Source organism: Melanostigma gelatinosum (assembly GCF_949748355.1).
Source record: "Melanostigma gelatinosum genome assembly, chromosome: 14".
Classification (NCBI taxonomy): domain Eukaryota; kingdom Metazoa; phylum Chordata; class Actinopteri; order Perciformes; family Zoarcidae; genus Melanostigma; species Melanostigma gelatinosum.
Window position 1 is genome coordinate 732,366 of NC_136647.1, and position 12,976 is coordinate 745,341.

At 42.3% G+C, this 12,976-nt stretch overlaps 1 protein-coding gene and 1 pseudogene across 2 annotated transcripts in view; both read left to right on the forward strand.

The window, feature by feature from the left end:
* The first annotated feature begins 3,546 nt into the window (after window positions 1–3,546).
* The window catches only part of LOC306787950 (olfactory receptor 5B17-like), a 41,889-nt pseudogene continuing 32,459 nt past the window's right edge, over window positions 3,547–12,976 (forward strand). The window contains exon 1 of the transcript in view: window positions 3,547–3,609. The product of the transcript in view is annotated as an olfactory receptor 5B17-like (transcript). The remainder of the gene's footprint in view (window positions 3,610–12,976) is intronic.
* Window positions 6,031–6,761, forward strand: LOC306788506 (olfactory receptor 13H1-like; the record flags this gene model as incomplete). Its single annotated transcript, XM_079284055.1, has 2 exons — window positions 6,031–6,381; window positions 6,684–6,761. Coding segments are annotated over 2 exons (429 nt in total), but the record flags the coding sequence as incomplete, so codon positions are not given.

Sequence of the window (12,976 nt, forward strand, 5' to 3'; positions counted from 1 at the left end):
CTCAGTAGTCTTAGTGGTCCTAGTAGTCTCAGTAGTCTTAGTGGTTCTAGTAGTCTCAGTAGTCTTAGTGGTCCTAGTAGTCTCAGTAGTCTTAGTGGTTCTAGTAGTCTCAGTAGTCTTAGTGGTCCTAGTAGTCTCAGTAGTCTGAGTGGTTCTAGTAGTCTCAGTAGTCTGAGTAGTTCTAGTAGTCTCAGTAGTCTGAGTGGTTCTAGTAGTCTCAGTAGTCTTAGTGGTTCTAGTAGTCTCAGTAGTCTTAGTGGTTCTAGTGGTCCCAGTGGTCTGAGTAGTCTGAGTGGTTCTAGTGGTCCCAGTGGTCCTAGTAGTCTGAGTGGTTCCAGTGGTCCCAGTAGTCTGAGTAGTCTTCGTGGTTCTAGTGGTCCCAGTGGTCCTAGTAGTCCCAGTGGTTCCAGTGGTCCCAGTTGTCCCAGTAACAATCACTAAGAGGTCCCACACAGAAGTGCTTCATTCAGACTCACTGTGAGAAGCTGCAGGTCGACTCTGTTCTTCTGGTTTTCTCTCGTAGTGTTTCTTTAAACCTCCCAGGAGGAGGAGGAGGAGGCGGAGGAAGAGGAGGAGGCGGAGGAAGAGGAGGAGGCGGAGGAAGAGGAGGAGGCGGAGGAAGAGGAGGAGGCGGAGGAAGAGGCGGAGGCGGAGGAAGAGGAGGAGGCGGAGGAAGAGGCGGAGGAAGAGGAGGAGGCGGAGGAAGAGGCGGAGGAAGAGGAGGAGGCGGAGGAAGAGGCGGAGGAAGAGGAGGAGGTGGAGGAAGAGGAGGAGGCGGAGGAAGAGGCGGAGGAAGAGGAGGAGGCGGAGGAAGAGGAGGAGGCGGAGGAAGAGGCGGAGGAAGAGGAGGAGGTGGAGGAAGAGGAGGAGGTGGAGGAAGAGGAGGAGGAACTGGAATGTGAACCCTGGGTGTTGAAGGCAGGACTAGAGTCTGAGAAAAGCCAAGTCTGTCCCATTGCATTGTGGGTATAGGCATCAGGTTTGGACATATAAATGAAGTTCCTCTTCATTTAGAATACATCAAATAATAACTTGATCTTTTCTCTTATTCGTTACTTACGTATGAACCCAAACGTGATTTATGAAATATGTATCGCCCAACAACATACAACATGCAACATGCAACATACATGTACTAACACGCTCACTGTTTGTGCTTCCAGACGTCTGCTGAGGTGACGACGAAGACAATGATGATGAAGCTGATGATGAAGATGATGAAGCTGATAATGATGAAGATGATGAAGATGCCGATGAAGCTGATGATGAAGATGATGAAGCTGATAATGATGAAGATGATGAAGCTGATGATGATGACGATGAAGCTGATGATGAAGATGATGAAGCGGATGATGAAGATGATGATGAAGCTGATGATGATGATGAAGCTGATAATGATGAAGATGATGATGATGAAGATGATGAAGCTGATGATGAAGATGATGAGGAAGATGCTGAAGCTGATGATGATGATGATGATGAAGCTGATAATGATGAAGATGATGATGAAGCTGATGATGATGAAGCTGATGATGACGATGATGAAGCTGATAATGATGAAGATGATGATGATAATGATGAAGATGATGACGATGATGGTGACCGAGCCTTTGAGGCAGTGGCCCCGTGGTGACCGAGCCTTTGAGGCAGTGGCCCCGTGGTGACCGAGCCTTTGAGGCAGTGGCCCCGAGGCTCTGGAATGCTCTGCCTGCAACTCTGCGCCTCGCAGATACTGTGGATACTTTTAAAAGCCAGCTAAAAACCTGTTTAGGCTGGCGTTTGAGTAAAAACCCATGTCCTAGACCTGCTCTTAAAATATGTTTTACATTTTTATTTTATTTTTATTTTATTCTTTAACATTTTTTATTCACTCTGTGTAGATAATTTATTGACCCTAGGGTCACATTGTGTTTTTTATGCTTTTAAATGTTGATGATGAAGATGATGATGATGATGAATACGATGATGATAATGATGATGATGAAGATGATGGTGATAATGATGAAGATGATGATAATGATAATGATGAAGATGATGATGAAGATAATGATGAAGATGATGAAGATGATGATGATGATAATGATGAAGATGATGATGAAGATAATGATGATGATGAAGATAATGATGAAGATGATAATGATGAAGACGATGATGATGATGATAATGATGATAATGATGAAGATGATGATGCTGAACAACAGTGAGGTCATGTTTTCATTCCATGACTCAGCAGCAGGGAGGCCTGTGGCTCAGACCGAACTGAAGCAGCGTCATGTGACACCTCACTTCATATCCAGCGGCCTAAAATCTTATTTCACTCAAAGTGCAAACCATGAATTATTCTCTTTGTTGGATAAAAGCCGGAGTAAACCTTGAGGTAACCTCTGACCTCTGACCTGAGGCCGTTCAATAAGGACGCCAATGATTCGAGCAACACTTCACACGAGACACACGCCAACGCACTGCGATCATTGTTCTGATTCATAAGGTCTGCGGGCCGTTGGGTTCTCTGCCTGCATCGCATGGAGCTCTTCTGTCAAGAACATGTTGATCAATGTTCAGCCACTTTATTACCATTTCAAGTGATGTTGTTTGTAACTTGGCTGTATGTAAATACTATTTTAAAGTAAAACTCACAGGCCAACACCACTGAGACTGCTTGAGTATAACTTTGTAAAAATTGTATCATAAATGTTATATTTTAGTGTATTTACATCACATTTTGTTACATTTGAAGTCACATTGTAAGATAGCAATAAACATCTGTCTCCACAGGTGTTCCTGTCATATCAAAACACATTTATTTATTTACCGTTTATAAATATATCGTCAATCAGAACAAATACAAACTATTTAGAGAACTTTTAGACATTATTGTTTCATGCCACTGTGATCACTAGAGACAGATAATGCTGAGTCACTGGTTGCCGAGCGCAGACGCACTGTGAGCGTGTTGATGCAGCAGCTACAGAAATAAAAGCGTCGCGTTGCTGTTTGAGCTCCGGTCGGGGTGGAAGCCACCAAACACAGCGTTCCCTCTGCAGATGGAAAATTAATTCATGTGAATGTACTTTCGCATTATGTGGATGTTTTGTTCCAACAGCATGAACATGAACGTAGACCGATGCATCCTTCTTTAAAGCGGACGACCTGGAGCAGTTCAGGAGTCTTGAGAAGCCTTCACAGTCACAGTCACTGCTCCTTCCATGTTACTGTTTGGCTCTCAAAGCCGACGGCTCCAAACTAAAGTGACAACAATTCAAGTTGTCAAAACGTTTAACTTGTGGTCAACTTCACGAGAACCGTTTCTCAAATGTTTTTGTACTAATCTGGAACGTTTCCTCCGGTCCTTTCTTTTTTAAACTCTGTATGTTTAACTAACTGAACGAGATCATTTAACGCTGACTCAGCAGCCACCTGTGACTGAACTGAAGTCACAGAAACACTGAACTTTATGTTGTTGTTGAAGAAATTGAATCAGATTGAAGATCGATGTATGCAGCTGTTTGCGTTTTAAGATCTTTGTTGTTATTCCACAGACTTCATATGGAGAACCAGACTTTGGGTGAGGGTGTCCTACTCCTGGAGGGGTTAAAGGTCTCTCCCCAGCCCATCGTAATGGTTCCTTGGACGAGAGCAAGGGTCTCAAACTCCCGCCACGTCATTTTATGTGGCCCGCGAATCTGCCAGCAAAAAAGAAAAGAAGATTAATTTCTTTTTTTTTTTAAGTTAGACTTGATAATAAAAATATCGTCGAAATTATGAGATAGAAAGTCGAAGTTATGCGATAGAAAGACATAATGATGATACTTAAACACAGAAGCAGCTCTTTGGCTGGTTACTGTACATTTGACATGGAAATGTATTGTGAGTACATTAAAGACTACTTTAAACGAGTCTTTAAAACACATGAAATACTTCATGTGGGATTGTGCAAACGCACCCTTGAAAGGATTTTAAGCTTTGAACAAAGTTATTGTAATAACTTGTTTGATATTTGTCTTTGATATTTTCTTTAATAGTTTGATCTTTGATAGAGTCATGTGGGTTTATTTACCCTAAATTAAAAGGATTTAAGTTATAATGACAGAAATGTGCTTAAATATATGTTTACATTTATATAACTGCATGTACAATATTTTTACACTTGAAGAAACAATAATCAAATGCAGAGACAGTTATTTACCAATATGTTAGGAATAGTTACATTTACACCGTCTTACATTTACAACCGGCCCTTTGAGGCGACCGTGATGCTGATGTGGCCCGGAGTGAAGATGAGTTTGAGACCCCTGGTCTAGAGTCTCCCTCGCACATAGTCTCAAATACGCATCTAAAAATGCTGACAGACTTGTCATGTCCATGCAAAGGAATGTCCCACTTTACAAAGTTGTATACAGATTATAATTCTGCCAAGAACATGCCTGTTATTTTATTGAGGTCTCAATCGCTTGTTAAAGGCCACGTCTAATCGCACGGTCAAGCTGAGAGGCAACGTTTGTTGTTCCCAGTAATCCGAACTTGATGACATTATCCACATGCGATGCACAACTATCATGTTTTACCAACCTTTCTGAAAGTCCTCCTCCTCCTCATCTACATCTTCATCATGGTGTCCAACGTGGGCCTGGTGGTCCTGATCACCATGGAGAGAAGCCTCCAGCAGCCCATGTACCTGCTCTTCTGCAACATGAGTTGCTGAAGTCCTGACACTTCTGCCCCTGAAGAAACAACGAGGGGAATTGAGATCTACAACGCGGTGAAGAGTTTCTTTGTGGAGAAAAAGGTCCCGTTAGAAAAGCTGGTGTCTGACAACAGACGGTGCTCCCGCCATGACGGGCCGGCGTGTAGCCTTCATTGCACAATGTAAAGGTGACCCAGACTTCCCAAAATGTATCCATTACCACTGCATCATTCATGCTACAGATTTGGTGATTAGTACTAATGTGATAGGATTCATTTAAAAAAATGAAAGACTTGATTTTTTTATCTTACATAACTGATCATTTGTATAAACATGGGACAGAGTTCACGATTTGTTCAAAAATGTTACAGTGCTCTGACTTTCAAATGTTGAAAGAGATTAACAAATAAATGTTGCATGTTTAAATATATGTTTCCTACCATAATTGTTGTGGAAATAATTGTTAATTATTGTGAGGAATAATTAACATGAACGTGATCAGACAGTCTCTTCACAAATATTATTATTATTAAAAGTGTTGATAAAACTAGCTTATATGCAGCTTTAAGTAGCAGCTAGCTTATATACAGTTTAATCAGCAGCTAGCTTATATACAGCTTAATTAATCACTAGCATATTTGTAGTTTTAATAACCATTAGCTTATGCAGCTCTATTAACCACTCATACAATGCCCACAGCACACGCTAGGGCCAGAGAGAAGCAGGAGGGAGATTACTGACTTAACTGCGCCACAAGGAACAGGCCGCCATCTTTAGAGAAGATAAGGAAGGAACAATAGACAGAGAGATGCAGGGACAACGCCCTAAGTAGTCTCCTCTCTTGACAACTTGTTTCACAGGTCCGCTCTCATGCAACATTTCACTCACACTGATAGAAGAAAACGCCTTCTGGGAGGGGCCAATGTGAACGGACGTTCAGGTCTCCACCCAGGTGTCATACACATACAAATGTGCCACGCCTGCATCTTTGAATTTGACAAATGGACATCAAGGGGAGGGACCCTATATTAAGCTTCACACTGCCGTGTCCAAGTGTGTCTCATGGTGAATCTCTGCGAAGTGCAACCATTAGTACCCATGCATGTTTAATTGTTTGGGCTGAATAACTCTGTTGATAAATAAATCTATTGCTTTGATATAACTATACGCCTCTTGAGAGCTTCTGTTTCATTCTTAAATCCGCTCTAAGTGTGAAAGATAGCTTTATTTTCACAACAAAAGGTGATCTGTGCAATTTTGTTTTTCAGGAAGTTTGTATCAAACAAGTAGCCCTTCGTACTGCTCAGTACCCTTAAAGTAGCTCTCGGCTTCAAAAAGGTTGGTGACCCCTGGCGTGGACGGTGGCGTTGTTGATGGTGGGGATCCTCGTGGGGCTCAGCATCCACCTGTCTCGCTGCAGGCAGACTGTACTCAACCCGTTCTGCGACAACGCCTCCTTGTTCAAGCTCTCGTGTGAGAGCGTCCTCATCAACCACATCTACGGCCTCGGCTACACGGTGGTGCTGCTGGGCTCCTCCCTCGGCAGCGTGACGCTCACCTACCTGAAGATCGCCGTCGTGTGTCTGAGCAGCAGGAACAAGTCTCTGAACGGCAAAGGGCTGCAGACCTGCGCCACCCACCTGACCGTGTACGTCATCATGTTTGTGTCGGGCTCCATCATCATCGTCACCATCTTGGTTTTTGATCGTTTTCATTTGTTTTTTATCTCTCGCCAAATTTAAAATCCGTGTCCATGTATATGAACAAATAGATGTTGAGATTATTTAACAAACTGTGTTGACACTTGTTGAAAATAATCACGTCCTATTAAGTTGTCAAGTGGGGCAGCAGGGGAAGAGTTGAGTGATTTATAGTCAAGATAGATTAGCTTACATGTACAGTAGGTGCAGGTTCATGTCCAGGTCCTAGTTATGGTCCAGGCCCAAGTTCAGGCTCAGGCTAGGTGCAAATTTATGTCCATGTCCAGGTTCAGGTGTAGCTGCAGGTGCAAGTCCAGGTCCAGGTGCAGGGTCAGGTTTGGGTCCAGGTGCAGAGTCAGGTTTGGGTCCAGGTCTAGGTCCAGCTCTAGGTGGCTGGAAAGCATCAGCAAGAAGCAACATTGACATCTGGCAGGGAACAAGTGGAAAAAAGGCTGGTTGAGTACTGCAGGCTGATGAGAGAAAGTGGAAACAGGTAAGCAGAGGGGTGCTGACTGGGACAGTTGGGAGAGTCTGAGGACAGTTGGGAGAGTCTGAGGACAGTTGGGAGAGTCTGAGGACATCAAGTGGACGGATGTAGAATGAGCATGCAGGGTGATGTAGCTGGAGACGCTGACAAAGTAAAATAAAAACAGCAGCAAATAGCCCAGCTCTAATTCAGCTTCACTAACGTTAACGTAGGCCCAGTGTGCACCGTAAACTGTAATATGTTGGAACAAACCAGGCATTCAGAAACATTGAGAATCACTTCGACAGTGATGTGAAAACTATGTACCGTACTTTCCAGCATATAAGCCGCTACTTTTTTTTACACGCTTTGAGACTGCGGCTTTTACAACGGTGCGGCTAATGTGTGGATTTTTCCCGTAGCTTTGCGCCGCCAACACATTTAACATAAATATGGATGAAGTACCTTTGACGTTTGACCTCTCACTAGGACTGTGAACAAAAAAGCCCAATGAAGGAATGGCTGAAGGAATGCTACGGGAAGCGACCGGGGGGATAATTTCAAGCGGTGTGCTAGCAGCAACTGACGCCACGCTGTGAGCTCGGTAATCGCTCCAATAACAGCTGATTCCGCCACAGAAATGCAGACTTTTACTGAACTGTAAAAGTCTGTGGAGGAATCAGCTGTTATTGGAGCGTCATCAGCCCTATTAAGCCTAGTTAGCCGTAAATGCTATTCAGAGCTACGAGCAACAACAGTTATTGCCTCATTGCTTTTAGATTCTAATGAGAAGACACGCTGCTTCGTTTTACTTCTTCCGTTTGGTAGCCTTGAGAGACCTTAGTCTGTAAGTATGTCTGTATGAAGTATGAAAAGATGTACGAAGATATATTATATTCGCTAATGCTAATCGCGGTTAGCATTTCCCCATTGGCGGTAATGTTCAAATTAGCTTAGAAGCTAGCGAGTCGGACATGTTATGATGTTCAGAGAAGAAGACAACTTTAGTACTGTTAAAAGCATCTTGCCGTTCAACGGGGACATCTGCGGCTTATCTATATACAGATTTTCTTCCTTTTTGCCATGGTCAGGTGCGGCCTATATGCCGGCGAGCTCTATAGTCCGGAAATTACGGTACATTGCATTGTGTTTTTAATGAGAAAATATTCAAAATACATGTCATGTAGCGTAAACTATGCTAGCGGTCTCAGAGGGCCTATTAGAAATTGAAGGGAAATTCAGTGATTTATAAAATTATTTAAAATAAATAGTCTTTAAGGAAGTGAGGATGTGTCCGAACAAACTTTTGACTCAATAGTTTTTCCCAAAGAAAGAAATGACCTGCAAATGACAACCAGTTTGTGTCCTTATGTTTGCCGAATTTACACAAATAATTACAAATTTGTCGTTGACAGCGCAACGCAAACTTAAGTTTCCTCGAACTCAAGAACTCACAAAACAGAGTCATTGTTAAGGGAGACTGACGATTTCCTCCTCGGGCGACAAATCCTCAAACTGTGGTTGCTGTTAACTGTATTATTCGTTAAATTTGGCGTGTTTACCATCAATAATATTGTCTTTTTCATGAATGCAGTATGTTGATGAAACCTGCAGATGGCATACGTTACATTTGTCTCACACACTTCGTAAAAGTTCAACTTCGTATACGTTTTTCTTTTGTTTTAGTAGCACTTTGTGCGCCTGAACAACCACGTGTGCGACTACTGATCATGTATTTTTTCTGAATATCGGCCTGTCAATTGGGGCATCCCGAGTTACTATATGTGCAAAAAGGTTAAGCATTGAATAACGTGAAAATGAGATGTGATTGCTCAGTCTTTTACTTGTATTTATGGATGCCTGTAGATGCCCCAAACCAGAGGGTAAATGGTGCCATGCGGTTCCACGGTAGTGCCAGTTATCTAATATCTACCATGACACTACAGGTAGGTGAGAAAGTAGAGAAAATGATGATGTGAAGAATATATTCTGCGAATTACACTGTAAACAGGGATCGGCAAGCCTTTTTGACACAAAGTGCTGTTGTTTGAAATGTTCTTGTTAATCGCTGTGGTGATGCTATAGTATTTTATTCTATTTCACCCATGTAAGCAATGTGCATAGCAACTTTTAAAAAAAAACTGGACATCGTAACTAGCATAGATATGAAAGCACGATACAAGAAGGCTGCTATCCTGAGTTGACACAATTTTAAACCTACCAACCGTCCACCAATCTTGTTCATCAGCAATAAAATTAACAAACTCTGCAAAGAGTGCAAGAGTACAAGCCAATCAGATGTAGAGTAGGGCGGGTCTTCGCAAAACAAACTGCGTGAAAAACAGGCAGGCAGCGCAACGACCAACAGCTGTGAAAGAGTTTCATGCTAATGGAAGAAAAACTCTCTTGTACACTTATTGCTAGTGCGACAAATGGTTGAGCTACGCACATACGTGTAGTTTGCGTAGCTCAACTAATGTTGCTGCCAAATTTATGCCTTGAATACATTGTGTTGAGTGTTGATGGAGCAGCTACAATGTTAGCATAGCCTGACACTGATCGATCAGAACTCCATTCACAAAACAAACTACAATTTTAAAAGTCGATTGCTTTTAGTCTGGACGACAGACCTGACAAAACAAGCTTCCATCATTAAGTAGTTATTTAGGTGTCCTTATCTGTTAAATGCAATCAAATCACAGAAAGATCTGGTTATTTTGGGTTCATAGCGCTGCAGTAATCCAGCTGACGAGTGGCTTGCTATATACAGTGAACACAGCTCGGGGAAGTTCACTGAGCGCCGTCGGAAGTTAGTTTTGAATCCAGACAAGACGGCGGTCTGGTATCTGAAGATCCCCCCCCCCTTCTTTCCAGGGCGTCTAGCACAAGAGATGCAAGAAAACGCAAATGATCCCGCAGTCTACAGCCAACAGATGTGACGTTATACGTCTGCAGCTAATGTAAGTGACCCTTGATTTGTTATGGTCGTCGTTAGGAGATGGTGCGTCTTGAATCGTATAATTATGCTTAACGTTAGCCTACAATGACCAAAATTATCAGTTGTTGTTACTTATTGTATAAAGTAGCTTAATTCTATAGACAAAGCTAACTAGGTAGTTCCAAGCGAATACTGGCATTTATTTTACGATCCTTGCATTAGATTTGTGATCGTCAAAGTTAGCAGCTAATGTTACTGACACCATACTGTGTAGGTTAATTTATTCCCTGTGATAGTTAGCAGCTACTTTTCCTGACATGGTGAACAGCTGCTGACATTGTGGTAATGTAGCTTAATGTTAGCGTTGTCATATCCTAATGCTGCGTTCACACCAAACGCTTCGCGAATTCATCGCACCGCGTATTCGCGCCACCGGTCAAAATGCCAGGGACCATTTGTGTTCATGTGTGAATCGCGCTGGAGAGGGGGCGGGGCTTATCGCCCTGAAAGTCGTTCAACTGTCCGCCATTAACCATGAAAACAGTAACCTCTATTTCTGCTTAGTACGTGTTGTGGAAGTCAGAGATATCCCGGGAAACTAAACGCTGTCATGTCTGGTTCATAATATTGTTCAGAGGAGCTCCGTGGATTTTATCAAGCTGTATTCACTGTGTCTAGCAAGCCACACGTCACTGTTTACTACAGCTGTAGGAACACAAAATAAACTGATTTGGCTGTGATTTAACGGCAATAAACCGACAAAAAGGGACTCCGAAATAACCACGTAATGATGCCGATTTGATCGTAGAGCTCTGGTTGAACACAGACGGCTACAGTATTTATTTCCTGATTCAACAACGGCAGGATGTCACTGATGGCAGGGGGAGCAACTCAACGCTGATAGGCTATCGCGCCGGGGCGTAACTCGAATATTTCGCAGAAGTTGAAAAATTTCAACACGCGCGTTTGGGGCGATTTGCCGTTTGACGCGGATTTGCGTCAATCGCGCCGTAAATTTGCCTCAATCGCGCCAGTCTCATCACGTCCGCATAGACTTTGTATGTAATCTACTTGCGGGAATAATTCGCGACGCATTTGGTGTGAATGCAGCATAAGTCAGCAGCTGATGTTTCTGACACTTGACGCTAACAATGTTAGCCTAGTGCTGGCCAATGTGAGCTGCTAATGTAATTGCCATTGTCATTACTGATGTTACTGTTATTAGTGTTACTACTATATTGCTCGATTTTAGTCTTGTATCAAAGTTAGCAGCGAACGTTATTTTAAACACAATGAAGGTAAATGTTGACCGTATGATTGATAACAGTGAAGGTTATGTGACTTAATGTTAGACTTGTGAAGTCAAAGTTAGCAGCTAATGTCACTGATCTTGTATTATGTAGCTTAATATTAGACTTGTGAAGTCAAAGTTAGCAGCTAATGTTACCGACATTGTATTATGTAGCTTAATATTAGACTTGTGAAGTCAAAGTTAGCAGCTAATGTTACCGACATTGTATTATGTAGCTTAATATTAGACTTGTGAAGTCAAAGTTAGCAGCTAATGTTACCGACATTGTATTATGTAGCTTAATATTAGACTTGTGAAGTCAAAGTTAGCAGCTAATATTACTGACATTGTATAATGTAGCTTAATATTAGACTTGTGAAGTCAAAGTTAGCAGCTAATGTTACTGACATTGTATTATGTAGCTTAATGTTAGTGTTGATACAATTAGCATATATACAGTTTTAATCAGCAATTAGCTCATATACAGCTTAATCAGCAGCTAGTTTATATGCAGCTTTAAGTAGCAACTAGCTTATATACAGTTTAATCAACAGCTAGCTTATATACAGCTTAATCAGCAACTAGCTTATATATACAGGTTAATTAATCACTAGTATATTTGCAGTTTTAATAACCATTATCTTATGCAGCATTATTAACCACTTATACAGTGCTCACAACACAGCAAGGCCAGAGAGAAGCAGGTGAAAGGTTACTTATTTAACTGCGTCACAAAAGAACAGGCAGCCATCTTTCAGAAAGATAAGACAGTGAGATTCAAGCGAGGGCCAACGCCCAGCTGAGCCCGGCTTTCTCCACACACTATTTCTCAGGTCCTCTCGCCTCAAAATCTCACTCACACTGACGGAAACCAACGCCTATTGGGAGGGGCCAAAGGTGAATGGACATTCACGGCTTCCAACCAAGCGTAATACACGGCTTAAACGTGCTACGTTTGCATCTTTGACTTTGACTAATGTATCAAGGGGGCGGACCCCATATATTAAGGATCATGCTGATGTGTTGAAGCGTGTCTAATGGTGAATCTCTGCGAGTGAAGCTATTAATGACCCGTGCACGTATTACTGCAGGGCTGAATAACTTTGTTCGATAAATAAACCTATTGCTTTTGATTTAAACTATACGCCTCTGAGAGCTTCTGTTTCATTCTTAAACCTGCTCTAAGTGTGAAAAACAGCTACAACACATTTTTTCACAACAAAGTGGTGACCCCGACGTGATCTGATACGATACAGAGCTTCAGGTTAGAATGTTAACAGGCCTCTCCTTTTGATTCCAGATAACGGCGTAACTCTCCCTTCGAGGCTGGGAACCCGATAATTGCCATCGGAGCGAAATTGCAGTCGGGGAGTCTGAGACGCACCGGTGCACATCTCAAGGTGAGGCAGAGACCTATTTAACTGAATTCTGCAACATTGTATTCATAGAAATATTCTAAATTGTGCTCAGACTGTCCGAACTGTAAGTATTTGCTTAGAAATAGAGTAATTGTAAGGATTAAACACACAGCAACAGAGTTGTTATACAGCCATTTGGGGGGTTCTGTGAATATGTATGAATGAGCCCATCAGAAAACGTCAAATAAAGGCGAGAAATTGCGCACTTGTGATAGCGTCGATGTGAGGTGTTGTGAGCCGTGTAACGCATTTGCTCGCAGACACGCGCTCCACGCTGAGCACTCAAATTCATGTTGCAAAAGGCGTAATTTCTAACGTACTTATGGGATGTTTTGGGCTACGAAGAAATTGCATAACATGACGGGGATATATGTATATGTCATTGATGTCATTGATAAACTGTATTGAGAAAACTGACTGCGGGATTCCCGTATTAAGAGCATCGAGTCTTCGGACATCAATTCGTGTGTAGCGATTCA